The sequence below is a fragment of the Chelon labrosus genome (assembly GCF_963514085.1).
Source record: "Chelon labrosus genome assembly, chromosome: 1".
Lineage (NCBI taxonomy): Eukaryota > Metazoa > Chordata > Actinopteri > Mugiliformes > Mugilidae > Chelon > Chelon labrosus.
In genome coordinates this window covers 19,451,741-19,477,828 of record NC_140337.1, presented here as the reverse complement: position 1 = coordinate 19,477,828, position 26,088 = coordinate 19,451,741, and the positions used below count along the sequence as shown (strand labels likewise).

The 26,088-nt window shown below is 40.4% G+C and overlaps 4 protein-coding genes and 1 gene segment (V, D, J or C); all 5 read right to left on the bottom strand.

The window, feature by feature from the left end:
- Positions 1-1,035: 1,035 nt before the first annotated feature.
- Positions 1,036-2,998, bottom strand: LOC311509711 (Ig heavy chain V region B1-8/186-2-like). The segment is given in 1 exon: positions 1,036-2,998.
- Positions 2,999-7,102: 4,104 nt separating this feature from the next.
- Positions 7,103-9,523, bottom strand: LOC311491698 (immunoglobulin alpha-2 heavy chain-like; the record flags this gene model as incomplete). Its single annotated transcript, XM_084549699.1, has 3 exons — positions 7,103-7,834; positions 9,315-9,404; positions 9,512-9,523. 3 exons carry the CDS (start codon positions 9,521-9,523, stop codon positions 7,103-7,105), a joined length of 834 nt encoding a protein of 277 aa, XP_084405825.1.
- Positions 9,524-11,982: 2,459 nt separating this feature from the next.
- LOC311495925 (uncharacterized protein) lies at positions 11,983-14,240 on the bottom strand. Its single transcript, XM_084555594.1, has 3 exons — positions 13,659-14,240; positions 12,830-13,540; positions 11,983-12,725 (listed from the first exon to the last, which is right to left on the bottom strand). Exons 1-3 carry the CDS (start codon positions 13,711-13,713, stop codon positions 12,571-12,573), a joined length of 921 nt encoding a protein of 306 aa, XP_084411720.1. The 5' UTR covers positions 13,714-14,240; the 3' UTR covers positions 11,983-12,570.
- Positions 14,241-16,370: 2,130 nt separating this feature from the next.
- Positions 16,371-18,026, bottom strand: LOC311491689 (uncharacterized protein; the record flags this gene model as incomplete). The annotated part of the gene is made up of 2 exons (XM_084549687.1): positions 16,371-17,842; positions 17,972-18,026. 2 exons carry the CDS (start codon positions 18,024-18,026, stop codon positions 16,935-16,937), a joined length of 963 nt encoding a protein of 320 aa, XP_084405813.1. The 3' UTR covers positions 16,371-16,934.
- Positions 18,027-24,150: 6,124 nt separating this feature from the next.
- Positions 24,151-25,045, bottom strand: LOC311491681 (uncharacterized protein; the record flags this gene model as incomplete). Its single annotated transcript, XM_084549674.1, has 2 exons — positions 24,151-24,872; positions 24,991-25,045. 2 exons carry the CDS (start codon positions 25,043-25,045, stop codon positions 24,151-24,153), a joined length of 777 nt encoding a protein of 258 aa, XP_084405800.1.
- Between the last annotated feature and the right edge of the window lie 1,043 nt (positions 25,046-26,088).

Here is a 26,088-nt window from a genome sequence, read left to right as displayed (position 1 = left end):
AAAACAATGAACCATATGGAACTGTTCGAAAAAAAGATCCTGCCTGGCACGTAAACACAGTTAGTAAAAATACTGGTAGGTGGGCCAAGTAGCAAATAGTCTCACTTTCATCCATCAGTATGAAGTCTTTATTTGTATAGCGCTTTTCAAATCAACATTACAAAGTGCGTCACAAAAACATAACTATCTACAATTTTAAGTGATACATGCTCCATATATTCATTATTGGATGATTTAGAGTTATATCCATTCAGCATGACACACTAGTCTGTTTTATTTTGTGTCAAATAAAAACAGAAATAATAGAAATTAAACCTTCAAATTCTACAAATACTTGTCCCTCTGGTACAAATCAGGACCTTCTGCAGTTATAGAGTGTGACTGTGATCAAATTTCAAATAAAAAAGGACAATTCCACGATATTGACTTCTGACTGTAAAATTTGCACATAAGTGAAATTACACACCAAGTAGAACTACTCATGTCCTGTTATACAGAGACAAAGCTAAAACAGTTTTATTACTTTACACGAGAGTAGATACATGTTGCCACTGTGTCATCTGTTTGATTTCTTGATCGATTGGCCTTCTTCACCCTTAAAGCAGCGTAATGGAGGTTTTCTTCAGCCTGGCAACTCTGCTAATAAAATAGAAAACAACAACTGACAATGTAGCATATACCAGGAGAAACAATTTCAGCAGTAAAATTATTTTGAAAGTTATTTGGATACCTCTGAGTTCATTGTGTATGAAGCCGAAAATCCTGCATGAGACTCTGAAACACAAAGAACACCTGTGTTTCTATAATGTTAAAATTCTGTAATTACACAATAAACAGTACGATTTACCTGTAGCTTGCTGGCTGTTTCTCTTGTATGTGTACAGTAAGGCAGCCAGTAAAAGTGTCAGGATAGTGGTGAATGCCAAAGCGCCACCCAAGAAATACACCAAGAAAACAGAAAACTCCTCACCTGCAGCATGACACGGACATATAATGACATTAGTGATATTAATCCTTACAGAATAATCATAACTGTTAATCAGATAAGAAAACATCTGTTACAGGTCGACTCACATTTAAACTTCAGCTTGGTCCCATTTCCAAACAGTATGTGTCCGCATGAGGCAACAGCACAGTAGTAGATCCCATTATGAGACAGATTCAGGTTCTCCATCGGCAGGTTGTAGACGCAAGTGTGTGGTTGTGTGTTATTTTCCCTCTTGCACTGATCATTTCTGTCTCCATGAGTGTAAATGAGTCCTGGATGAGAATCTTCAGAGTCTTTGAACCAGTAAACACTGTGTCCTTCATCACAGGTCCCCGTTTGTACTGTACAGTTCAGAGTCACAGATCCTCCTAGCAGGATAGTCTCAGATGAAGACTGATGAACTGCAGTGTTATTATTTACACCGACTGTAACACCTTCTGCAAATTCAGATAATACTGAAATTCTATGTGCGCAGTAATAAGTAGCTGAGTCTGAAATACGCAAATCGGAAATATTCAAGTGGTTTTTACCATTTTCTGTTTCCAGTGTGAAGCGTGCATTGTTCAGAAATTCACCATAAAATGTCCCAGCGCTATCATGGATGTAGAAAGTAGAAATGAGCTTTGGTTTCTGGCCCAGTGTTTGCTTATACCAGTAAACCCATGCTTTCTCTTTACTTCCATCATAGAAACATTGCAAAATTATACTTTCACCAACATTTACTGATTTGAAACCACTCTCTTGATGAACAGGTGAGGACTGATGTGTCTTCTGAGCTGGAGCGACTGCAGAGAGAAAGCAATAACACATATGATTTCATGTTTTAAAAGATAAATTACAGTATAGAAATGAGAAACTATTAGAAACAGTGTCACTGAGAAAATACAAACCACAGTCACTAAAACACAACTCACCCTTTCCCCACAAGAACGAACATGTCAGGTAGAAAACAAACGTTAGAGATGTCATCGTGTTCAAATCGGGGGTTTGAGTGAAAAGAATCTCGCTGTTGAGCTTCACCAACTCTTCAAAGACAAGACTTTGTTTGATTGGCCAATCTGAAGTGAAACCGTACGTCCTATTAAGGAAACATGTTCACAACCACAGTGACAAGCTTGCTATTTGGGCAAGGGGCAGGACTTGTTGAAAGACATTTGAAAAACATAGTTGCTCTTTAAGCTGACTTTAGCTAACTCCTTGACCGTTTGTTAAGATTTAAATGACCTCACATTCTCACCCGTGTAAGCCCTTACAGATATCTCTGATATGTCATGTTCCACATTTTTGTTCAGCAGTTGGTTTCTTTAAAGTGCAGAAAATGCTACCTAAAGTATTATAATCACATCCAATACATGGCTCAGTGACTGATGCGTTTCTCTGCAGTGAAATTAAGCAGTGAATGTTCCTGCCTTATTGTGACTGGCATTGAGCTTAGCGGTAGTTCAGACAGGTCAGCTGACAACTCATGTGATGCATCCGTTGGTAAGTCCATATTACCCTGGGTCAAAATCTGGTGAAGTGATACTGTACTTCAGAGAGACTGTTCAGAAAGATCTACATATGGGCATTCGCTTCCCAAAAGCCATTTGAACTGACCATTTGTGTGTCTCAGAGAGCAGAAAATGATCACAAATCAAGGCATACATATGATGTATGTATGTATGTATGCCAGAATGATAGTGGTGTTATAATGTTATTTTTACTCAAATGGAAATGGTGGAAATGCTGTGTTCTCCATCACACATCTTCACTGAATCCTGTGGCATCGAGAAATTTTGTGTGGTGTGAAAATAAGAGACACAATGATAGGAGCTTGAAATTCTCCAGTTTATCAAAAGCACAAGTAAAACCACTGATGGACAACATACTTTAATGCAGAGCTCCATGACAGCCTATACTCACTTTATCAGTTTGGGTTAGTATTTGGCCTCTTTGAAAGCATAGAACAATCTATTTTGAATTTCTAAATATGTTGATCTCTCTGTGCTTGTAATGTCAGCTCTTGGAAATATCTTACTTTACGCAAGATGGTGGTGCAAGTGGCTGCAGTAGCCCGGTGCTACTTTGGTTTCGGTAGCTTCTTGTACTTTTTATGCTCTCTTGCACAAACTGTATACCATCCCCACTGCCGTGGCTCAGGTGGAAAAGACACCTAACCCTAACCCTAACCCTAACAAACAAAAGAGGGGGAATTGAGTTGGGCTACATGCTAAGCTTAGGGCTAAACCTTTCAAAACTGCCGCACCGAGTGTTTTCCTGGCGAACACCCGGTCTCTCCATGATCATCAGAGAGACCTGGCTGAATCATACCATCCCGAATGCTGCTATAGAGTTAGCAGGACGCACCTCCTTCAGAATGGACAAGACCGCTAACTCCGGTAAGAGCAGAGGTGGTGGACTCTGTATATACACAAACAACATCTGGTGTACTATCACAGTTAAGGACAGTTACTGTTCTCTGGAAATTGAATGCAGTGCAGACCCTTCTACTTGCCTCTGGAATTTACATCAGTGACCACCGCTGCTGTATACTGTATGTAACACCACAAGCAATTGTCACATCAGCCGTACAGCGTCGTGATTGTGGCAGGAGACTTTAAACCATGCCAACCTGAAGACTGCCTTGCCCAAATTAAACAAATACGTACATTTCAAACTGCAGGATTCTGCATTTAAAACCAGGGACTCTCAGGCCTACACAGATGCTCAGAGGAGCCTTGGGAGGGCCATCTGTGAGGTAAAATGCAGATACAAACGCCGTATTGGGGAGCACTTCAATAGCAACAGCTCCAGGTCAATGTGGCAGGGGATAAAGACACTCACTTGCTACAGAGAGAGCCACATGGACACAGACACCATGGACCACACCCTCCTAGACACCCTCAACGCCTTCTTTGCATGCTTTGATCATGAGATCAGTGCAGACATTACTTCCCCCACACCACAAAAAAAGGACTGTCCCCTACAGCTGCAGCAACACCAGGTCAGAGTCGTCCTTCATAGAGTCAACATGAGGAAAGTGGCTGGCCCTGATGGTGTCAATGGAAATATCCTTAAGTCACGTGTTGGACCAACTATAAGAGGTATTTACCAACATTTTCAACTTCTCAGTCTGCTGTCCCAACCTGCTTTGTCAGCCACCATAATCCCAGTACCAACAAAGAGCACAGTGAACTGTCTAAGTGACTACTAAAATCCCTGCTGACTTAGACCAACACCAATTTGCATAGGGGCAAAGAGGTCGACAGAGGATCCAATCATCACAGCTCTCAACACAGCTCTTTCGCACTTAGATAAGGATAACATCTATGTCAGGAGGCTATAGATTTTGTGCTTGCAATACAGTCATCCCCAACAAACTGGTTCAAAAACTGAGCAATTTGGGCTTAGGCAGTCCACTGTGCCGCTGGATTCTGGACTTCCTAGACAATAGATCCCAGAACGTCAGGATGAGTGACATAACCTCATCCTCAACACCGTCACCTCGCAGGGCTGTGTCCTTAGCCCTCTTCTGTAATCATCATTCACCCATGACTGTGCCCCCATTCACACCACCAACACAAATTTGCTGACAACACCACCATTGTAGGACTGATATCCAAGAATAACGAATCAGCCTACAGAGAAGAGGTTCAGCATCTTGTGCAGTGGTGTGGTGACAATAACCTGGACTTAAACACCTCTAAGACCAAGGAACTTATAGTGGACTTTAGGAAATCCAAGCACACTCTGCAGTCTGCTCTCTGTATACAGGGAGCGAGGGTCAGAGGGTGGATAGCTTTAAATTCCTTGGTGTCCATATCTCTGCTGATCTCACCTGGGCTTCACATGCATACCATTTGCACAACTGCTTAAGTGTTTACTGTTTTAAAATGCTCTGCTCACTGTACCATTACACCCTGGACAGGTCGCCAGTCTATTGTAGGGCTAACATGGAGAGACAGACAACCATTCGCACTTGCAATGCAATTTAGAATCACCAGTTAACCTCACGAGCATGTCTTTGGACAGTGGGAGGAAGCCAGAGTACCTGGAGAGAACCCACACAGACACAGGGAGAACATGCAAACTCCCCACTGAAAGGCCCCAGTTGGCTTGGATTCTACCTGGAACCTTCTTGCTGTGAGGCATCAGCCACCACGCTACATAAAACAGAAACGAGTCAAGACAGAAACAAGTCAAGCAAGTTTCTGATGGGTTACCCACAGAGTTTCCTATTTAAACCTCTAAATTCCCACCTTTTTCCCTTGAATAGAACTGAAAAAGCTACTCGGATGAGTGGTGAAACGTCTTCTCAAAAAAACTCTACAAGTCCCGCTGCCTTTTTTGAATGCTTTTTGGATATACCATGGCCTGAATGACTGAGAACCTTCACAGACAGTTAGAGACAGTTAGTTTTTCCACCAGGGCTGGGTATCGTCTGTGATTTCGTGAACCGAATCAATTCTGATCCACAATCAATTCTTTTGGAGATATTTCAGTTTGGAACAATTTTACTTAAAACTAAACTACTTCCAGAACACTGCAATATTTCTAATGAGAGGATGCAGGGAACAAGTATTTAAAATTAAGATCAATATAAATTAGAAAAAGCCCTAATCTCTACTTGACTGCTTGACAGTTCCATTTGTCTTAGCTTGTAATGCAGCTTTTTGCAAAAAAATGAAATAGAATAAACCTTTAAACCCCAATCTTAAGTAATGCCTTGAATTACCACACTAAAGCACAATGAGAAAAATATTTAATAGTGGGCTATTAAATACACACAGGACTAAAGTTTTAGAACCAAGATGCAATTTATTATAACAGTTATAAAACAATGAACCATATGGAACTGTTCGAAAAAAAGATCCTGCATGGCACGTAAACACAGTTAGTAAAAATACTGGTAGGTGGGCCAAGCAGCAAATAGTCTCACTTTCATCCATCAGTATGAAGTCTTTATTTGTATAGCGCTTTTCAAATCAACATTACAAAGTGCGTCACAAAAACATAACTATCTACAATTTTAAGTGATACTTGCTCCATATATTCATTATTGGATGATTTAGAGTTATATCCATTCAGCATGACACACAAGTCTGTTTTATTTTGTGTCAAATAAAAACAGAAATAATACAAATTATACCTGCGAATTCTACAAATACTTGTCCTTGTGATACAAATCAGGAGCTTCTGCAGTTATAGAGTGTGACTGTGATCAAATTTCAAATAAAAAGGGACAATTCCACTATATTGACTTCTGACAGTAAAATTTGCGCATAAGTGAAATTACACACAAAGTAGAAATACTCATGTCCTGTTATACAGAGACAAAGCTAAAACAGTTTTATAGAACTTTTAGATCTTTTTTAGAACTACTACTATACGATGAATGATGATATGTGGTATGCAGTGTGTGATTGTGCAGTGTGCCTGTGAAATATGTTCTGGTTGATTGTACAGTATGCGTGCTGCTTTTGTTGTTGACTGTGTCTCTTGTCCCTTGTTTGAAATAAGCTACTACAATGCGCCTTTTTAAATTGCCCCTTGGGGACAAATAAAGTGCTTTGAACTGAATTGAATTATTACTTTACACCAGAGTAGATACATGTTGCCATTGTGTCATTTGTTTGATTTCTTGATCGATTGGCCTTCTTCACCCTTAAAGCAGCGTAATGGAGGTTTTCTTCAGCCTGGCAACTCTGCTAATAAAATAGAAAACAACAACTGACAATGTAGCATATACAAGGAGAAACAATTTTAGCAGTAAAATTATTTTGAAAGTTATTTGGATACCTCTGAGTTCATTGTGTATGAAGCCGAAAATCCTGCATGAGACTCTGAAACACAAAGAAAAGCTGTGTTTCTATAATGTTAAAATTCTGTAATTACGCAATAAACAGTACAATTTACCTGTAGCTTGCTGGCTGTTTCTCTTGTATGTGTACAGTAAGGCAGCCAGTAAAAGTGTCAGGATAGTGGCGAATGTCAAAGCGCCACCCAAGAAATACACCAAGAAAACAGAAAACTCCTCACCTGCAGCATGACACGGACATATAATGACATTAGTGATATTAATCCTTACAGAATAATCATAACTGTTAATCAGATAAGAAAACATCTGTGACAGTTCTACTCACATTTAAACTTCAGCTTGGTCCCATTTCCAAACAGTATGTGTCCGCATGAGGCAACAGCACAGTAGTAGATCCCATTATGAGACAGATTCAGGTTCTCCATCGGCAGGTTGTAGACGCAAGTGTGTGTTTGTGTGTTATTTTCCCTCTTGCACTGATCATTCCTGTCTCCATGAGTGTAAATGAGTCCTGGATGAGAATCTTCAGAGTCTTTGAACCAGTAAACACTGTGTCCTTCATCACAGGTCCCCGTTTGTACTGTACAGTTCAGAGTCACAGATCCTCCTAGCAGGATAGTCTCAGATGAAGACTGATGAACTGCAGTGTTATTATTTACACCGACTGTAACACCTTTTGCAAATTCAGATATTACTGAAATTCTATGTGCGCAGTAATAAGTAGCTGAGTCTGAAATACGCAAATCTGAAATATTCAAGTGGTTTTTACCCTTTTCTGTTTCCAGTGTGAAGCGTGCATTGTTCACAAATTCATCATAAAATGTCCCAGCGCTATCATGGATGTAGAAAGTAGAAATGAGCTTTGGTTTCTGTCCCAATGTTTGCTTATACCAGTAAACCCATGCATTATCTTTACTTCCATCATAGAAACATTGCAAAGTTATACTTTCACCAACATTTACTGATTTGAAACCACTCTCTTGATGAACAGATGAGGACTGATGTGTCTTCTGAGCTGAAGCGACTGCAGAGAGAAAGCAAATACACAACTGATTTCATGTTTTAGAAGATAAATTACAGTATAGAAATGAGAAACTATTAGAAACCGTGTCACTGAGAAAATACAAACCACAGTCACAAAAACACATCTCACCCTTTCCCCACAAGAACGAACATGTCAGGTAGAAAACAAACGTTAGAGATGTCATCGTGTTCAAATCGGGGGTTTGAGTGAAAAGAATCACGCTTTTGAGCTTCACCGACTCTTCAAAGACAAGACTTTGTTTGATTGGCCAATCTGAAGTGAAACTGTACGTCCCATTAAGGAAACATGTTCACAACCACAGTGACAAGCTTGCTATTTGGGCAAGGGGCAGGACTTGTTGAAAGACATTTGAGAAACATAGTTGCTCTTTAAGCTGACTTTAGCTAACTCCTTGACCGTTTGTTAAGATATAAATGACCTCACATTCTCACCCGTGTAAGCCCTTACAGATATCACTGACAGGTCATGTTCCACATTTTTGTTCAGCAGTTGGTTTCTTTAAAGTGCAGAAAATGCTACCTAAAGTATTATAATCACATCCAATACATGGCTCAGTGACTGATGCGTTTCTCTGCAGTGAAATTAAGCAGTGAATGTTCCTGCCTTATTGTGACTGGCATTGAGCTTAGCGGTAGTTCAGAAAGTTCTGCTGACAACTCATGTGATGCATCCGTTGGTAAGTCCATATTACCCTGGGTCAAAATCTGGTGAAGTGATACTGTACTTCAGAGAGACTGTTCAGAAAGATCTACATATGAGCATTCGCTTCCCAAAAGCCATTTGAACTGACCATTTGTGTGTCTCAGAGAGCAGAAAATGATCACAAATCAAGGCATACATATGATGTATGTATGTATGTATGCCAGAATGATAGTGGTGTTATAACGTTATTTTTACTCAAATGGAAATGGTGGAAATGCTGTGTTCTCCATCACACATCTTCACTGAATCCTGTGGCATCGAGAAATTTTGTGTGGTGTGAAAATAAGAGACACAATGATAGGAGCTTGAAATTCTCCAGTTTATCAAAAGCACAAGTAAAACCACTGATGGACAACATCCTTTAATGCAGAGCTCCATGACAGCCTATACTCACTTTATCAGTTTGGGTTAGTATTTGGCCTCTTTGAAAGCATAGAACAATCTATTTTGAATTTCTAAATATGTTGATGTCTCTGTGCTTGTAATGTCAGCTCTTGGAAATATCCTACTTTACGCAAGATGGTGGTGCAAGTGGCTGCAGTAGCCCGGTGCTACTTTGGTTTCGGTAGCTTCTTGTACTTTTTATGCTCTCTTGCACAAACTGTATACCATCCCCACTGCCGTGGCTCAGGTGGAAAAGACATCATAAACAAAAGAGGGGGAATTGAGTTGGGCTACATGCTAAGCTTAGGGCTAACCCTTTCAAAACTGCCGCACCGAGTGTTTTCCTGGCGAACACCCGGTCTCTCCATGATCATCAGAGAGACCTGGCTGAATCATACCATCCCGAATGCTGCTATAGAGTTAGCAGGACGCGCCTCCTTCAGAATGGACAAGACCGCTAACTCCGGTAAGAGCAGAGGTGGTGGACTCTGTATATACACAAATAACATCTGGTGTACTATCACAGTTAAGGACAGTTACTGTTCTCTGGAAATTGAATGCAGTGCAGACCCTTCTACTTGCCTCTGGAATTTACATCAGTGACCATCGCTGCTGTATACTGTATGTAACACCACAAGCAATTGTCACATCAGCCATACAGCGTCGTGATTGTGGCAGGAGACTTTAAACCATGCCAACCTGAAGACTGCCTTGCCCAAATTAAACAAATACGTACATTTCAAACTGCAGGATTCTGCATTTAAAACCAGGGACTCTCAGGCCTACACAGATGCTCAGAGGAGCCTTAGGAGGGCCATCTGTGAGGTAAAATGCAGATACAAACACCGTATTGGGGAGCACTTCAATAGCAACAGCTCCAGGTCAATGTGGCAGGGGATAAAGACACTCACTTGCTACAGAGAGAGCCACATGGACACAGATACCATGGGCCACACCCTCCTAGACACCCTCAACGCCTTCTTTGCATGCTTTGATCATGAGATCAGTGCAGACATCACTTCCCCCACACCACAAAAAAAGGACTGTCCCCTACAGCTGCAGCAACACCAGGTCAGAGTCGTCCTTCATGGAGTCAACATGAGGAAAGTGGCTGGCCCTGATGGTGTCAATGGAAATATCCTTAAGTCACGTGTTGGACCAACTATAAGAGGTATTTACCAACATTTTCAACTTCTCAGTCTGCTGTCCCAACCTGCTTTGTCAGCCACCATAATCCCAGTACCAACAAAGAGCACAGTGAACTGTCTAAGTGACTACTAAAATCCCTGCTGACTTAGACCAACACCAATTTGCATAGGGGCAAAGAGGTCGACAGAGGATCCAATCATCACAGCTCTCAACACAGCTCTTTTGCACTTGGATAAGGATAACATCTATGTCAGGAGGCTATAGATTTTGTGCTTGCAATACAGTCATCCCCAACAAACTGGTTCAAAAACTGAGCAACTTGGGCTTAGGCAGTCCACTGTGCCGCTGGATTCTGGACTTCCTAGACAATAGATCCCAGAACGTCAGGATGAGTGACATAACCTCATCCTCAACACCGTCACCTCGCAGGGCTGTGTCCTTAGCCCTCTTCTGTAGTCATCATTCACCCATGACTGTGCCCCCATTCACACCACCAACACAAATTTGCTGACGACACCACCATTGTAGGACTGATATCCAAGAATAACGAATCAGCCTACAGAGAAGAGGTTCAGCATCTTGTGCAGTGGTGTGGTGACAATAACCTGGACTTAAACACCTCTAAGACCAAGGAATTTATAGTGGACTTTAGGAAATCCAAGCACACTCTGCAGTCTGCTCTCTGTATACAGGGAGCGAGGTTCAGAGGGTGGATAGCTTTAAATTCCTTTGTGTCCATATCTCTGCTGATCTCACCTGGGCTTCACATGCATACCATTTGCACTACTGTTTAAGTGTTTACTGTTTTAAAATGCTCTGCTCACTGTACCATTACACCCTGGTCAGGTCGCCAGTCTATTGTAGGGCTAACAAGGAGAGACAGACAACCATTCGCACTTGAAATGCAATTTAGAATCACCAATTAATCTCACAAGCATGTCTTTGGACAGTGGGAGGAAGCCAGAGTACCCGGAGAGAACCCACACAGACACAGGGAGAACATGCAAACTCCACATTGAAAGGCCCCAGTTGGCTTGGATTCGACCTGGAACCTTCTTGCTGTGAGGCATCAGCCACCACGCTACATAAAACAGAAACGAGTCAAGGAAGTTTCTGATGGGTTACCCACAGAGTTTCCTATTTAAACCTCTAAATTCCCACCTTTCCCCTTGAACAGAACTGAAGAAGTTACTCGGATGAGTGGTGAAACGTCTTCTCAAAAAAACTCTACAAGTCCAGCTGCCTTTTTTGAATGCTTTTTGGATATGCCATGGCCTGGATGACTGAGAACTTTCACAGACAGTTAGAGACAGTTAGTTTTTCCGATCCACAATCAATTAATTTGGAGATATTTCAGTTTGGAACAATTTTAATTAAAACTAAACTATTTCCAGAAAACTGCAGTATTTCTAATGAGAGGATGCAGGGAACAAGTATTTAAAATTAAGATCAATATAAATCAGAAAAAAGCCCTAATCTCTACTTGACTGCTTGACAGAACATTTGTCTTAGCTTTTAATGCAACTTTTTGCAAAAAATGAAATAGAATAAACCTTTAAACCCCAATCTTAAGTAATGCCTTGAATTACCACACTTAAGCACAATGAGAAAAAGTGTTAATAGTGGGCTATTAAATATACACAGGACTAAAGTTTAAGAACCAAGATGCAATTTATTATAACAGTTATAAAACAATGAACCATATGGAACTGTTCGAAAAAAAGATCCTGCGTGGCATGTAAACACAATTAGTAACAATACTGGTAGGTGGGCCAAGAAGCAAATAGTCTCCCTTTCATCCATCAATATGAAGTCTTTATTTGTATAGCGCTTTTCAAATCAACATTACAAAGTGCGTCACAAAAACATAACTATCTGCAATTGTAAGTGATACTTGCTCCATATATTCATTATTGGATGATTTAGAGTTAGATCCATTCGGCATGACACACTAGTCTGTTTTATTTTGTGTCAAGTAAAAATAGAAATAATAGAAATTATACCTGTGAATTCTACAAAGACTTTTCCCTGTGGTACAAATCAGGACCATCTGCAGTTATAGAGTGTGACTGTGATCAAATTTCAAATAAAAAGGGACATTTCCACTATATTGACTTCTGACAGTAAAATTTGCACATAAGTGAAATTACACACCAAGTAGAAATACTCATGTCCTGTTATACAGAGACAAAGCTAAAACAGTTTTATCACTTTACACCAGAGTATATACATGTTGTCATTGTGTCATCTGTTTGATTTCTTGATCGACTGGCCTTCTTCACCCTTAAAGCAGCGTAATGGAGGTTTTCTTCAGCCTGGCAACTCTGCTAATAAAATAGAAAACAACAATTGACAATGTACCATATACATTAGGAGAAACAATTTCAGCAGTAAAATTATTTTGAAAGTTATTTGGATACCTCTGAGTTCATTGTGTATGAAGCGGAAAATCCTGCATGAGACTCTGAAACACAAAGAAAAGCTGTGTTTCTATAATGTTAAAATTCAGTAATGACGCAATAAACAGTACAATTTACCTGTAGCTTGCTGGCTGTTTCTCTTGAATGTGTACAGAGATCCAGCCAGTAACAGTGTCAGGATAGTGGTGAATGCCAAAGCGCCACCCAAGAAATACACCAAGAAAACAGAAAACTCCTCACCTGCAGCATGACACGGACATATAATGACATTAGTGATATTAATCCTCATGGAATAATCATAACTGTTAATCAGATAAGAAAACATCTGTTACAGTTCTACTCACGTTTAAACTTCAGCTTGGTCCCATTTCCAAATAGTATGTGTCCGCATGAGGCAACAGCACAGTAGTAGATCCCATTATGAGACAGATTCAGGTTCTCCATCGGCAGGTTGTAGACACAAGTGTGTGTTTGTGTGTTGTTTTTCCTCTTGCACTGATCATTTCTGTCGCCATGAGTGTAAATGAGTCCTGGATAAGATTCTTCAGAGTCTTTGAACCAGTAAACACTGTGTCCTTCATCACAGGTCCCAGTTTGTACTGTACAGTTCAGAGTCACAGAGCCTCCTGGCTGGACGGTCTCGGATGATGACTGATGAACTGAAGCGTTAATATTCAAATCTGAACTTTTTACACTGACTGTAACACCTTCTGCAAATTCAAAAATAACTGAAATTCTACATGCACAGTAATAAGTAGCTGAGTCTGAAATACGCAAATCTGAAATAAGCAAGTGGTTTTTACCATCGCTGGATTCCAGCGAAAAGCGTGAATTGTTCAAAAATTCATCATAAAATGTTCCATCGTCATCATAGATGTAAAAAGTAGAAATGAGCTTTGGTTTCTGTCCCAGAGTTTGCTTATACCAGTAAAATCTTGCCGAAACATCATTTCCATAAAAACACTGCAAAATTACACTTTCACCAACATTTACTGATTTGAAGCCACTGTCTTGATGAACACATGAGGACTGATGTGTCTTCTGAGCTGAAGCAACTGAAGAGAGAAAGCAATTGATTTCATACTTTATAAGGTAAATTACAGTATAGAAATGAGAAACTATTAGAAACAATGCCACTAAGATATAAACCGCAGTCACAAAAACACAACTCACCCTTTCCCCTCAAAAACAAACATGTCAGGTAGACAACAAACTTTAGAGATGTCATCGTGTTAGAATCGGTGACTTGAGTGAAAAGAATCTCGCTGTTGAGCTTCACCTACTCTTCAAAGACAAGACTTTGTTTGATTGGCCAATCTGAAGTGAAACTGTATGTCCTATTAAGGAAACATGTTCACAGCTACAGTGTCAGGCTTGGTATTTGGGCAAGGGGCAGGACTTAAGACTTGTTGAGAGATATTTAAAGAACATAATGGCTCTTCAATTCACCCTTAGATTTTAAATCACCAAAATATAAATTACTACGAATTCTTACCCATGTAGCTCTTTACAGATTTCACTGACAGATCATACTCAATATTAGGTTTTGTTAAATCACAGAAAATCCCTCCAAGTGAATTCCAGTTGACAATTTTCCGGGCAGATCGCACATCAGACTCGTGGAGAGGAGGGGGCGTGTGCGTCTCTGTTAACAGTTGGTGTACGGACACTGCTGTTATTGAGAGACACTGCTATCCAGACCTGGATTTTTTACTTTTTCAGTCTCCTCCAACGGGCCACAAAGCCCACTCTGTACACCCATTACTGTGTCGCCAGCCATGGCTCCAACACCCTCATCAGGGACCACACTGCGCTCAGGCCTGAACATTAATGGGGAAGAAGTGGAAGGGGCCACAAACTTCAAGTTTCTCGGACTGTACATCTCAGAGGACCTGGGCTGGACTGTGAACACCACCCACATTATTAAAAAGGCCCAGCAGCGTCTCTTTTTCCTGAGAACATTGAGGAGGAACAAACTCCCTCCACCTCTGCTGAAAAACTTTTACCACTGCATAAGAGTGAGTGTCCTGACCTATGTATGTACAGTGTGGTATGTCAGCTGCACTGCATCCGAGAAGAAACAACTGCAGCAGGGTCATCAAGACTGCTCAGTGGACCACACCTAGAGGAGATCTACTCGAGGCGTCTCCCCCGACAGGCCACAAAGATCCAGGATGAACCCTGCCCTCCCAGGACACTCTCTTTTCACCAGCCTAACCTCTGGCAGACTCAGAGTCATGCGAGCCGGCACAAACACAGCTTCTTCTCCATAGCTGTGAAGAGACGATCAAGGCTGAAAGTGAGCATTCTGGAAACCTTTATGAATAAAAATTTAAAATACAAGCCATTTTTGATAATTGAAGTAATGTAGACAAAATCACACTGGAAAGAAAAGTGATTTAATATCGTGGTGCCCACACTTTTTTGGCTTGCGAGCTACTTTTACAATAACCAAGTCAAAGTGATCTACCCGGAAATGTATAATGTAATATAATATTCAATTCAATTCAATTCAATTTTATTTATATAGCGTCAATAACAATACAAGTCGTCTCAAGACGCTTTACAAAAACCCGGCCTGAAACCCCCAGAGCAAGCCTGAAGGCAACGGTGGCAAGGAAAAACTCCCTTTTAACAGGAAGAAACCTCGAGCAGAACCCAGCTCATATGGAGGGACCCATCTGCCTAAGGCCAGCCGGGTACAGACAGAAGAAAGAGAGAACAGAACAGCAAAGAGAGAAGAGAAGAGAACAGCAAGATAAACATACATCTGTCATAGATACACATAATATAATATAATATAATATAATATAATATAATATAATATAATATAATATTGATATATTAATTGATATATTAATTGTTACAGTGTTAATGCACTACACCTTTAGAAAAATAGTGCTGTCTCTTTAAGAAAGACTGTAGTCTTCAGTTGTTGTTGAAGTTGTGCGTGACTGTGGTAGTGTGCCGCTGAACTGAGGGCATGGTTGCAAATATAAAGTAAAAATAAATAAAGATGATCGTTTCTCTTGCTGTTTGTTTTGGAGTTGCAACGGATAAATGTTTTAGACTAATATCTAAAAAAAATGTCAATGGCACGCGATCTACCCTCACTACCTTCGCGATCTGCACTTAACAGTAGAATTCATGTATCTAGCATTAACCTCATGCATTAACTGATCAATACAGTTATAGCAATGCAATGGTGCTTCTCTCTCAAAAGCTAATCAGGCAGTGATGGAAGACGTATGCAGACCCTTTCCTTGAGTAAAGGTCCTAATACCACACTATGAAATTGTGCCACTACTAAGGGAAATGTAAACTACTTTCTATGTTGTTGGGTAGGTTAATCTGCAGCCATGCAACATATCTTGTACGATTATCATGTGTTTGTAGCATTGCTGTCCTGCGAGAATCATGCATCTCTAAAAAGTCAACTTTACATGAACTCAGAAAAAGTTCTGTTGCTAATTTGTTTGACAATGCATTTTCTAGTTAATGCAAGACGGTCATTAAAATGTGTACTTAGTTTAAGGATTAGGGGGATTCTCTCAACCCTTGAAGGAACACGTAATCCTTCAGTTCGTCAAAAAGGTTAAAAATCACCAGTTGTGGCAGAAAATTGTTCTAAAAGTGCTCTGTTTCTAAGAATTGTATTTTTTAACAAAAATATTCATACAAGGCCATCTTCACCACACTAGCAAAATAATAATATGTTCTTTGTCTGTATGCTTGTAGACACAGTTAGCAGAAAGAGATTATGATGCAGAGTACCAGCCTCACACAACCATCACATTTTGACTACAACCACATGGAGACGATAAAAGGAAAGAGCTCTGGGTGTGTTCCTGTGCGTGGCGACTTTTTGTTCTCATGTAGGTTGTAGGTCTATCATTGTGGATTGTTCTTGAGCCGTAAAGGCTTCTTTCCTGTCAAACAATCAACACATGGTCACAAGGGGTAGAAATGCTCTTTTATATATTTGAAAAGCGTGTTTAACATGTTTATTGGAAATCAAGGTTATACAGTCATCACACTTAGCTGAAACAATGACAACGAGACAAGAATTTACACGTCATATTCTACATTAAAAGAGAAATTATGAAGTCTGAGACGATGAAGAAACACGTCCAACTCTACTGCTTTACAATGAAGTACACACATTCACTCCAGGTGTCGTCCTCCAGTCTTCTTGATCTGTTGTTCTCCCTTGACACATTGTAACAGAGGCTATCTTCATCTTGATGACCCTGGTGAAAGAAATAGTAAACCATAAACTTGTTGACAGAAATAAGAAACAAAAATATATTTTTTATTGAAGCATAAATTACCTCTGCAAGTCTTGTGGATGGATCTGAAAATCTTTCTCGGGACTCTGGAAAACAGGAGTAAACCTTATTAACAAATGACATTCAATGCATATGCACTATATACACAATATGACACCAATTACCTGTACAGAGGCAACTGTTGATGTTGGTGATCACACATGCCAAGACAACCGCTAAGATAGTGGTGAATGTGACGACCACACTCAACACAGACACCAAGTCCAGTCCCTCTGTTAATTATGAAATCAGGAGAAATTACAGAGTTTTCAGTTGTGTTACAGTTGGCGTAAATACTACTAAAAATAAGACAACCTTTCATATTATGTAACTCACCCACCAACTCCAGCTTGGTCCCATTTCCAAACAGTATGTGTCCACATGAGGCAACAGCACAGTAGTAGATCCCGTTATGAGACAGATTCAGGTTCTTCATTGGCAGGTTGTAGACACAGGTGTGTGTTTGTGTGTTGTTTTTCCTCTTGCACTGATCATTCCTGTCTCCATGAGTGTAAATGAGTCCTGGATGAGAATCTTCAGAGTCTTTGAACCAGTAAACACTGTGTCCTTCATCACAGGTCCCCGTTTGTACTGTACAGTTCAGAGTCACAGAGCCTCCTGGCAGGATAGTCTCAGATGAAGACTGATGAACTGCAGTGTTATTATTTACACTGACTGTAACACCTTCTGCAAAATCAGATATTAATAAAATTCTACGTGCGCAGTAATAAGTAGCTGAGTCTGAAATACGCAAATCTGAAATAATCAAGTGGTTTTTACCATTTTCTGTTTCCAGTGTGAAGCGTGCATTGTTCACAAATTCATCATAAAATGTCCCAGCGCTATCATGGATGTAGAAAGTAGAAATGAGCTTTGGTTTCTGTCCTAGAGTTTGCTTATACCAGTAAAAATATGCTGTTTCTTCACTTCCATAGAAGCATCGCAAAATTATACTTTCACCAACATTTACTGATTTGAAACCACTCTCTTGATGAACAGAGGACTGATGTGTCTTCTGAGCTGAAGCGGCTGCAGAGAGAAAGCAAATACACAACTGATTTCATATCTTACAAGATAAATTACAGTATAGAAATGAGAAACGATTAGAAACAGTGTCACTAAGAAAATACAAACCACAGTCACAAAAACACAACTCACCATTTCCCCACAAGAATAAACATGTCAGGTAGAAAACAAACGTTAGAGATGGCATCGTGTTCAAATCGGGGACTTGAGTGAAATGAATCTCGCTGTTGAGCTTCACCGACTCTTCAAAGACAAGACTTTGTTTGATTGGCCAATCTGAAGTGAAACCGTACGTCCCATTAAGGAAACATGTTCACAACCACAATGACAAGCTTGCTATTTGGGCAAGGGGCCGGACTTGTTGAAAGACATTTGAAAAACGTAGTTGCTCTTTAAGCTGACTTTAGCTAACTCCTTGACCGTTTGATGAGATTTAAATGACCTCACATTCTCACCCGTGTAAGTCCTTACAGATATCACTCATATGTCATGTTCCACATTTTTGTTCAGCAGTTGATTTCTTTAAAGTGCAGAAAATGCTACCTAAAGTATTATAATCACATCCAATACATGGCTCAGTGACTAAAGCGTTTCTCTGCAGTGAAATTAAGCAGTGAATGTTCCTGCCTTATTGTGACTGGTATTGAGCTTAGCTGTAGTTCAGACAGGTCAGCTGACAGCTCATGTGAAGCATCAATTGGTCAGTCCATATTACCCTGGGTCAAAATCTGGTGAAGTGATACTGTACTTTAGAGAAGCTGTTCACAAAGAACTATAAATGGGCATTCGCTTCCCAAAAGCCATTTGAACTGGCCATTTGTGTGTCTCAAAGAGAAAATGGAAATGGTGGAAACACTGTGTTCTCTGTCACAGGTCCAGAGTGTACTGTGCAGTTTAGAGTCACAGTCTCCTGGCTGGATGGTCTCAGGTGAAGATTGATGAACTGAAACTAATTAATATTCAAACCTGAACTCTTTAAACTGGCTGTAACACTTTCTGCAAATTCCAAAATGTAAGAAACTCTACTTATGCAGTAATAAGTAGCTAAGTCTGAAATACGCAAACTGAAACAATCAAGTCACTGTTTCACTGTTTACATTTTCCATCGTGAAGCGTGAATTGTTTTTGAATCCACCATAAAATTCTGTTTCATCAAATATGTAGAAAGTAGAAATGAGCTTTGGTTTCCGTCCAACCTTCTGTAAAACATTTTGTGTTACATCGCTATCATTGAAACATTGCAAAATTAAACTTTCACCAACATTTACTGATTTGAAGAATGGATGTAAACCAATGAGTCTTCTGAGCTGAAATGATTGGAGAAATTAAGCAAAAATCCGCAATCCATTTAATCTAATGAGTAAATAACACAATAGCAATCCCATGCAGAATGTACTCTCCAAAACACAAACTCTCCCATTTCTCCCAAGAAAACAAACTTAGGAGATGCCATCGTGTTCAAATTCTTGAGATGAATGAGAAGAACCTTGCTTCTGTCTTCACTCTACAGACAAGCTTGGGTTTGAGTGGCCAAGCAATCGTGACTCACTATGTTCTATTAAGGAAGTATGATCACATCTTCTCTGAATCCTGTGGCATCGAGAAATTTTGTGTGGTGTGAAAATAAGAAACACAATGATAGGAGCTTGAAATTCTCCAGTTTATCAAAAGCACAAGTTAAACCACTGATGGACAACATACTTCAATGCTGAGCTCCATGACAGCCTATACTCACTTTATCAGTTTGGGTTAGTATTTGGACAGTTACTATTCTCCGGACACTGAATACATGATGCTACAGTGCTGACCCTTCTACTTGCCTCTGGAATTTACATCAGTGACCATCGCTGCTGTATATGTAACACCACAAGGACTTGTCACATCAGCCACACAGCATGGTGATTGTGGCAGGAGGCTTTAACCATGCCAACCTGAAGTCCGTCCTGCCCAAATTTAACAAATACGTACATTTCCCGACAAGAGAAAGTAAAACTCTGGATCAAGTCTTCTGTAACTTCTGACATGCTTTCAAAGCCAGACAACTGCCCCATCTGGGAATCTCATATCATCTATCTCTGTCCCTAATCCCAGCATACAAACCACTCAGCTGTAAACAGACACAATCTACCAAGACAGTCAGAATATGGAATGAAGAGACCACCTCAATCCTGCAGGACTGCTTTGAGGACACAGACTGGGAAGTATTTGCTGAGGGGACAGACCTGGAAGGACACACAACAGCTGTTCTGTCCTACATAAACTTTTGCTCTGAGAATGTCTCAACAACCAAAACCGTTAAAGTGTTTCTCATTCAAAAACAATGGTTCAATGGCAAGGTGAGGGTCTTACTCAAACTACGGGATTTTGCATTTAAAACCGGGGACTCTCAGGCCTACACAGATGCTCAGAGGAGCCTGAGGAGGGGCATCAGTGAGGCCAAGCTCAGATACAATAGCATCAATTCAGTAGCAATAGCTCCAGATCAATGTGGCAGGGGATAAAGATACTGGCTACAGAGAAAGCCACATGGACACGGACACCATGGACCACACCGTCCTAGACACCCTCAACACCTTCTTTGCACGCTTTGATCATGAGATCAGTGCAGACATCACTTCCCCCACACCACAACAAAAGGACTGTCCCCTACAGCTGCAGCAACACCAGGTCAGAGTCGTCCTTCATAGAGTCAACATGAGGAAAGTGGCTGGCCCTGATGGTGTCACTGGAAAGGTCATGTGCAGAGCAACAATCAGAGGTATTTACCACCATTTTCAACTTCTCAGTCTGCTGTCCCAACCTGCTTTGTCAGCCACCATAATCCCAGTACCGACAAAGAGCACAGTGAACTGTCTAAGTGACTACTAAATCTCTGCTGACTTCGGCCCCATCCACACGGAGACGCTTTTTGGTTTAAACGCAGATGTTTTGCATCCTTTTGGCCGATCGTCCAAACGAATCCTGTAAACGCATTGCCGTAAAACACACTTTTCTGAAACCTGGTCCCAGGGTGAAAAAATTCGCAAACGCAGCTTTTGAGTTTTCATGTGAACAGCGAAAATGGCGAAAAATGATGTTTCGATGATGTCATCGACACACCCCTTGAACAGCCTTCCACCTCCTATATCCCGCGAGACGTCTCATAACAACATCAACAACAATGGCGGACTACATGCTAGTGTTCCTGCTGGAGAAGATATTGAGCCTATTATGGTTACTAGGGCAAAATATCATTTCTCCTTGAGTTTGGTTTCTTCTAAAGCTGATTTGTAAACAGCGCTCAAGCTTTATGCGCATGCTCCGGCTCTTCCTCTCCGTATTTGGTGAATTTCTGAGTCGCGTTTTGAGTCGTGTTGAGACGAATCCGTGTGTACGCAAATATTCTTGAAACGATGCCAGGGAAAACAGAGGGGGAAAAGATCGTTTTGGTACATGTGGACGGGGCCTTAGACCAACACCAATTTGCATAGGGGCAAAGAGGTCGACAGAGGATGCAATCATTACGGCTCTCCACACAGCTCTTTCGCACCTAGATAATGACAACACCTATGTCAGGAGGCTGTAGATTGTGTGCTTTCATCCCCCACAAACTAGTTAATAACCTGGGCTTAAACACCTCTAAGACCAAGGAACTTATAGTGGAAATCCAAGCACACTCTGCAGTCTGCTCTCTGTATACAGGGTGACGAGGTTCAGAGGATGGAAAGCTTTAAGATCCTTGGTGTCCACATCTCTGCTGATCTCACCTTGGCTTCTCATGCATACCATTTGCACTACTGTTTAAGTGTGAGTGTTTTAAAATGCTGGACAGGTCGCCAGTCTATTGTAGGGCTAACATGGAGAGACAGACAACTATTCGCACTCACATGCAATTTAGAATCACCAATTAACAAGCATGTCTTTGGACAGTGAGAGGAAGCCGGAGTGTCCGGAGAGAACCCATGCAGACACAGGGGGGACTTCCACAGAAAGGCCTCAGTCGGCTTGGATTCGACCAGGAACCTTCTTGCTGTGAGGCATCAGTGCTAACCACCACACTACAGAAAACAGAAACAAGTCAAGACAGAAGCAAGTCAAGCAAATTTCTGATGGGTTACCCACAGGGTTTCCTATTTAAACCTCTAACTTCCTACCAGTCCCCTAGAACTGAAGAAGCTACTCGGATAAGTGGTGAAAACGTCTTCTCAAAAAATTCTACAAGTCCAGCTGCCATGAGTATCTATTAAATATACACAGGACTAAACTTTATAAATTATATCATTGTCAAATCATTGTTATAAAACAATGAACCACATTGAACTAGGCCTGGGCGAGAGGAAACTGTAGATAAAAAAGGAAAGGTCACGTCACCTTGGCAATATTTTTGTTATTTTAAGTCTGACAAGAGTCAGACTGATGTTGTCTGCTAACTTGGTGGCGAGTGAGCATATTAATTGGCTCTTGTCTCTTGATTAGTAGTCAGTTAAGTTTCGTTTGTCTGACAGCCAAGTGAGTGGCTGCTGACTCGATTAAGCAGGGATCCACGAGCAGTGGTTATGAGTTGGTCAAGTTTCGTTTCTCTGCGTATTGTGCTTAAGTGGGTGAGTGTCTTAGTGCCTGAGTTAGCCGGTTATATGAGCCGAATCTTTTTTTCCACGGCTACTGAATATCAATTTAAAATGAATGAAAATTAAACGCCATTGAATATGTCATTGTTATAATTTTTAAAAAATTTAATTGACGGGTAAAAATGGGTTATGACGGGATTTTTATGACCCTGTCCGTCAAAGTGACAGCCAACGAAAAAGTCTAGTGCAACCTCTGATCTAGAGGTACACGGCAGCAGTGCCATATGACAAAACATCAAAGCGATATAAAGAAATAATGGATGCAGTTTAGCACAGTTGAGAAGTCTGGGTAGAATAGGTTAAAAAAACGAATCAATAATTATCGAAGAATCTCAGCTTCTGCTATCATCCGATATCGACTGATATGAAACACTTATATCGTGACACATTTTTCAGCCATATCGCCCAGCCCTACATTGAACTGTTGGAAAGAAAAAGATGCTGCACGGCACATAAACACAATTAATTAAAAAAAATACTGGTAGGTGAGCCATCAATATGAAGTCTTTATTCGAATAACACTTTTCATATCAACCGTACAAAAGTGCTTCACAACAACATAACTATCTGCAATTTTAAGTGATAAATGCTCCATATATTCATTATTGCATGATTTATATCCGTTCAACATGACATAGAAATAATAGAAATAATAGAAATTAAGCCTGTGGATTCTCCAATTCTTTTCCCTGTGGTACAAATCAGGACATTCTACAGTCTGACTGTGATGAAATTTAAATACAAAGGGACAATTCCACTACCTTGATCCTTTCTTACAATGGTAGACTTCTAACTGTAAAATTTGCACATTTTATCTGTTTAATTGCCAAAACCACAAAAGAATTCAGGATACATTTCTGCTTGGGATCAAAACCAGTGCTTCATATGGAGCCAGAGAGTTCTTTTTTTGTTCAGTTTATAGCAATTATTTACAGTTTAAGTGAAATTACACACAAAGTAGAACTACTCAAGTCTTCTTCCTGTGGTACAAATCAGGACCTTCTGCACTTATATATAGTGTGACTGTGATCAAATTTCGAATAAAAAGGGACATTTCCACTATATTGACTTCTGACTGTAAAATTTGCACAAGTGAAATTACACACCAAGTAGAACTATTCATGTCCTGTTATACAGAGACAAAGCTAAAACAGTTTTATTACTTTACACCAGAGTAGATGCATGTTGTCATTGTGTCATCTGTTTGATTTCTTGATCGATTGGCCTTCTTCACCCTTAAAGCAGCGTAATGGAGGTTTTCTTCAGCCTGGCAACTCTGCTAATAAAATAGAAAACAATAACTGACAATGTAGCATATACGTAAGGAGAAACAATTTCAGTAGTAAGATTATTTTGAAAGTTATTTGGATACCTCTGAGTTCATTGTGTATGAAGCCGAAAATCCTGCATGAGACTCTGAAACACAAAGAAAAGCTGTGTTTCTATAATGTTAAAATTCAGTAATTATGCAATAAACAGTACGATTTACCTGTAGCTTGCTGGCTGTTTCTCTTGTATGTGTACAGTAAGGCAGCCAGTAAAAGTGTCAGGATAGTGGTGAATGCCAAAGCACCACCCAAGAAATATACCAAGACAAGAGAAACCTCCTCACCTGCATGACATGGACATGTAATGACATTTGCGATATTATCTTTATGGAATAATCATAACTGTCAATCAGATAAGAAAACATCTGTGACAGTTCTACTCACGATTAAACTTCAGCTTGGTCCCATTTCCAAACAGTATGTGTCCACATGAGGCAACAGCACAGTAGTAGATCCCATTATGAGACAGATTCAGGTTCTCCATCGGCAGGTTGTAGACACAAGTGTGTGTTTGTATGTTGTTTTTCCTCTTGCACTGATCATTTCTGTCTCCATGAGTGTAAATGAGTCCCGGATGAGAATCTTCCGAGTCTTTGAACCAGTAAACACTGTGTTCTTCATCACAGCTCCCAGTTTGTACTGTACAGTTCAGAGTCACAGAGCCTCCTGGCTGGACGGTCTCAAATGAAGACTGATGAACTGAAGCGTTAATATTTAAATCTGAACTTTTTACACTGACTGTAACACCTTCTGCAAATTCCAAAATGACTGAAATTCTACATACACAGTAATAAGTAGCTGAGTCTGAAATACGCAAATCTGAAATAAGCAAGTGGTTTTTGCCATTTTCGGTTTCCAGTGAAAAGCGTGAATTGTTATATTCGTCAAAAAATGCTCCATCGTCGTCATCATCATAGATGTAGAAAGTAGAAATGAGCTTTGGTTTCTGTCCCAGAGTTTGCTTATACCAGTAAAATCTTGCCGACACATTACTTACATAGAAACATCGCAAAATTATGCTTTCACCAACATTTACTGATTTGAAGCCACTCTCTTGATGAACACATGAGGACTGATGTGTCTTCTGAGCTGAAGCGACTGAAGAGAGAAAAGCAATTGATTTCATAATTTATAAGGTTAATTATAGTATAGAAATGAGAAACTATTAGAAACAATGCCACTTGATATAAACTGCAGTCGCAAAGACACAACTCACCCTTTCCCCACAAGAACAAACATGTCAGGTAGACAACATACATTAGAGATGTCATCGTGTTTGAATCGGTGACCTGAGTGAAAAGAATCTCGCTCTTGAGCTTCACCAACTCTTCAAAGACAAGACTTTGTTTGATTGGCCAATCTGAAGTGAAACTGTACGTCCTATTAAGGAAACATGTTCACAGCTACAGTGTCAGGCTTGGTATTTGGGCAAGGGGCAGGACCTAAGACCTGTTGAGAGCTATTTAAAGAACATAATGGCTCTTCAAATCACCCTTAGATTTTAAATCACCAAAATATAAATTACTACAAATTCTTACCCATGTAACTCTTTACAGATGTCACTGACAGATCATACTCAATATTAGGTTTTGTTGAATCACAGAAAATCCCTCCAAGAGAATAGCAGTTGACTTTGAAATTTACTTTCACAAGGACTAAATCTAAATATTTTTTCTCCATCTGCCACCCAGACAGCCGCCAGTTTTCTACAGTGGGGTAGTCTATTTTCTTTGAGTCATCAGGACATCTGTTTCGCCAATTTACACCAAGCTGGAATAACAGCAGCCGCTAAATACAACGACAACACACCAAAGAAGGGGGGTTGTGTTTCTTCACTGATTTGGAAAACATTCAGTTTTGCAAAGTCTGACATGGAACAGGCCTGTGTGCCGTGTGAAATCTAAAGTCTGTTAAAATAAGACATAGCAGCACAACAACACTGTTTCAGCACCTGAACAACAGCATGTAGTGAACGGCACAAATGTGTGTCTCTATGAGATTCAGATAGTCGCTCCTGACGTAGCTCCAAAAACCATGACTAAAGCATATCACACTTTAGCCTCTTTTTCCAGTGTCTACCCCGTATGATGAGACAGGACAGAGATCAAGGAAGACATGCAACTCATTTGTACTGTATAAAGCCTGTAGGGGTTGTAAACCAGATAGACAGCATCATGGTGATGACGGAGACCTGGCTGCTTGAGAACATCCCAGACCTAGCTGTGGAGCTAGCAGGTCATACAATTTTCCGGGCAGATCGCACATCAGACTCGGGTAGAGGAGGTGTGTGCGACTCTATAAATAGTTGGTGTGC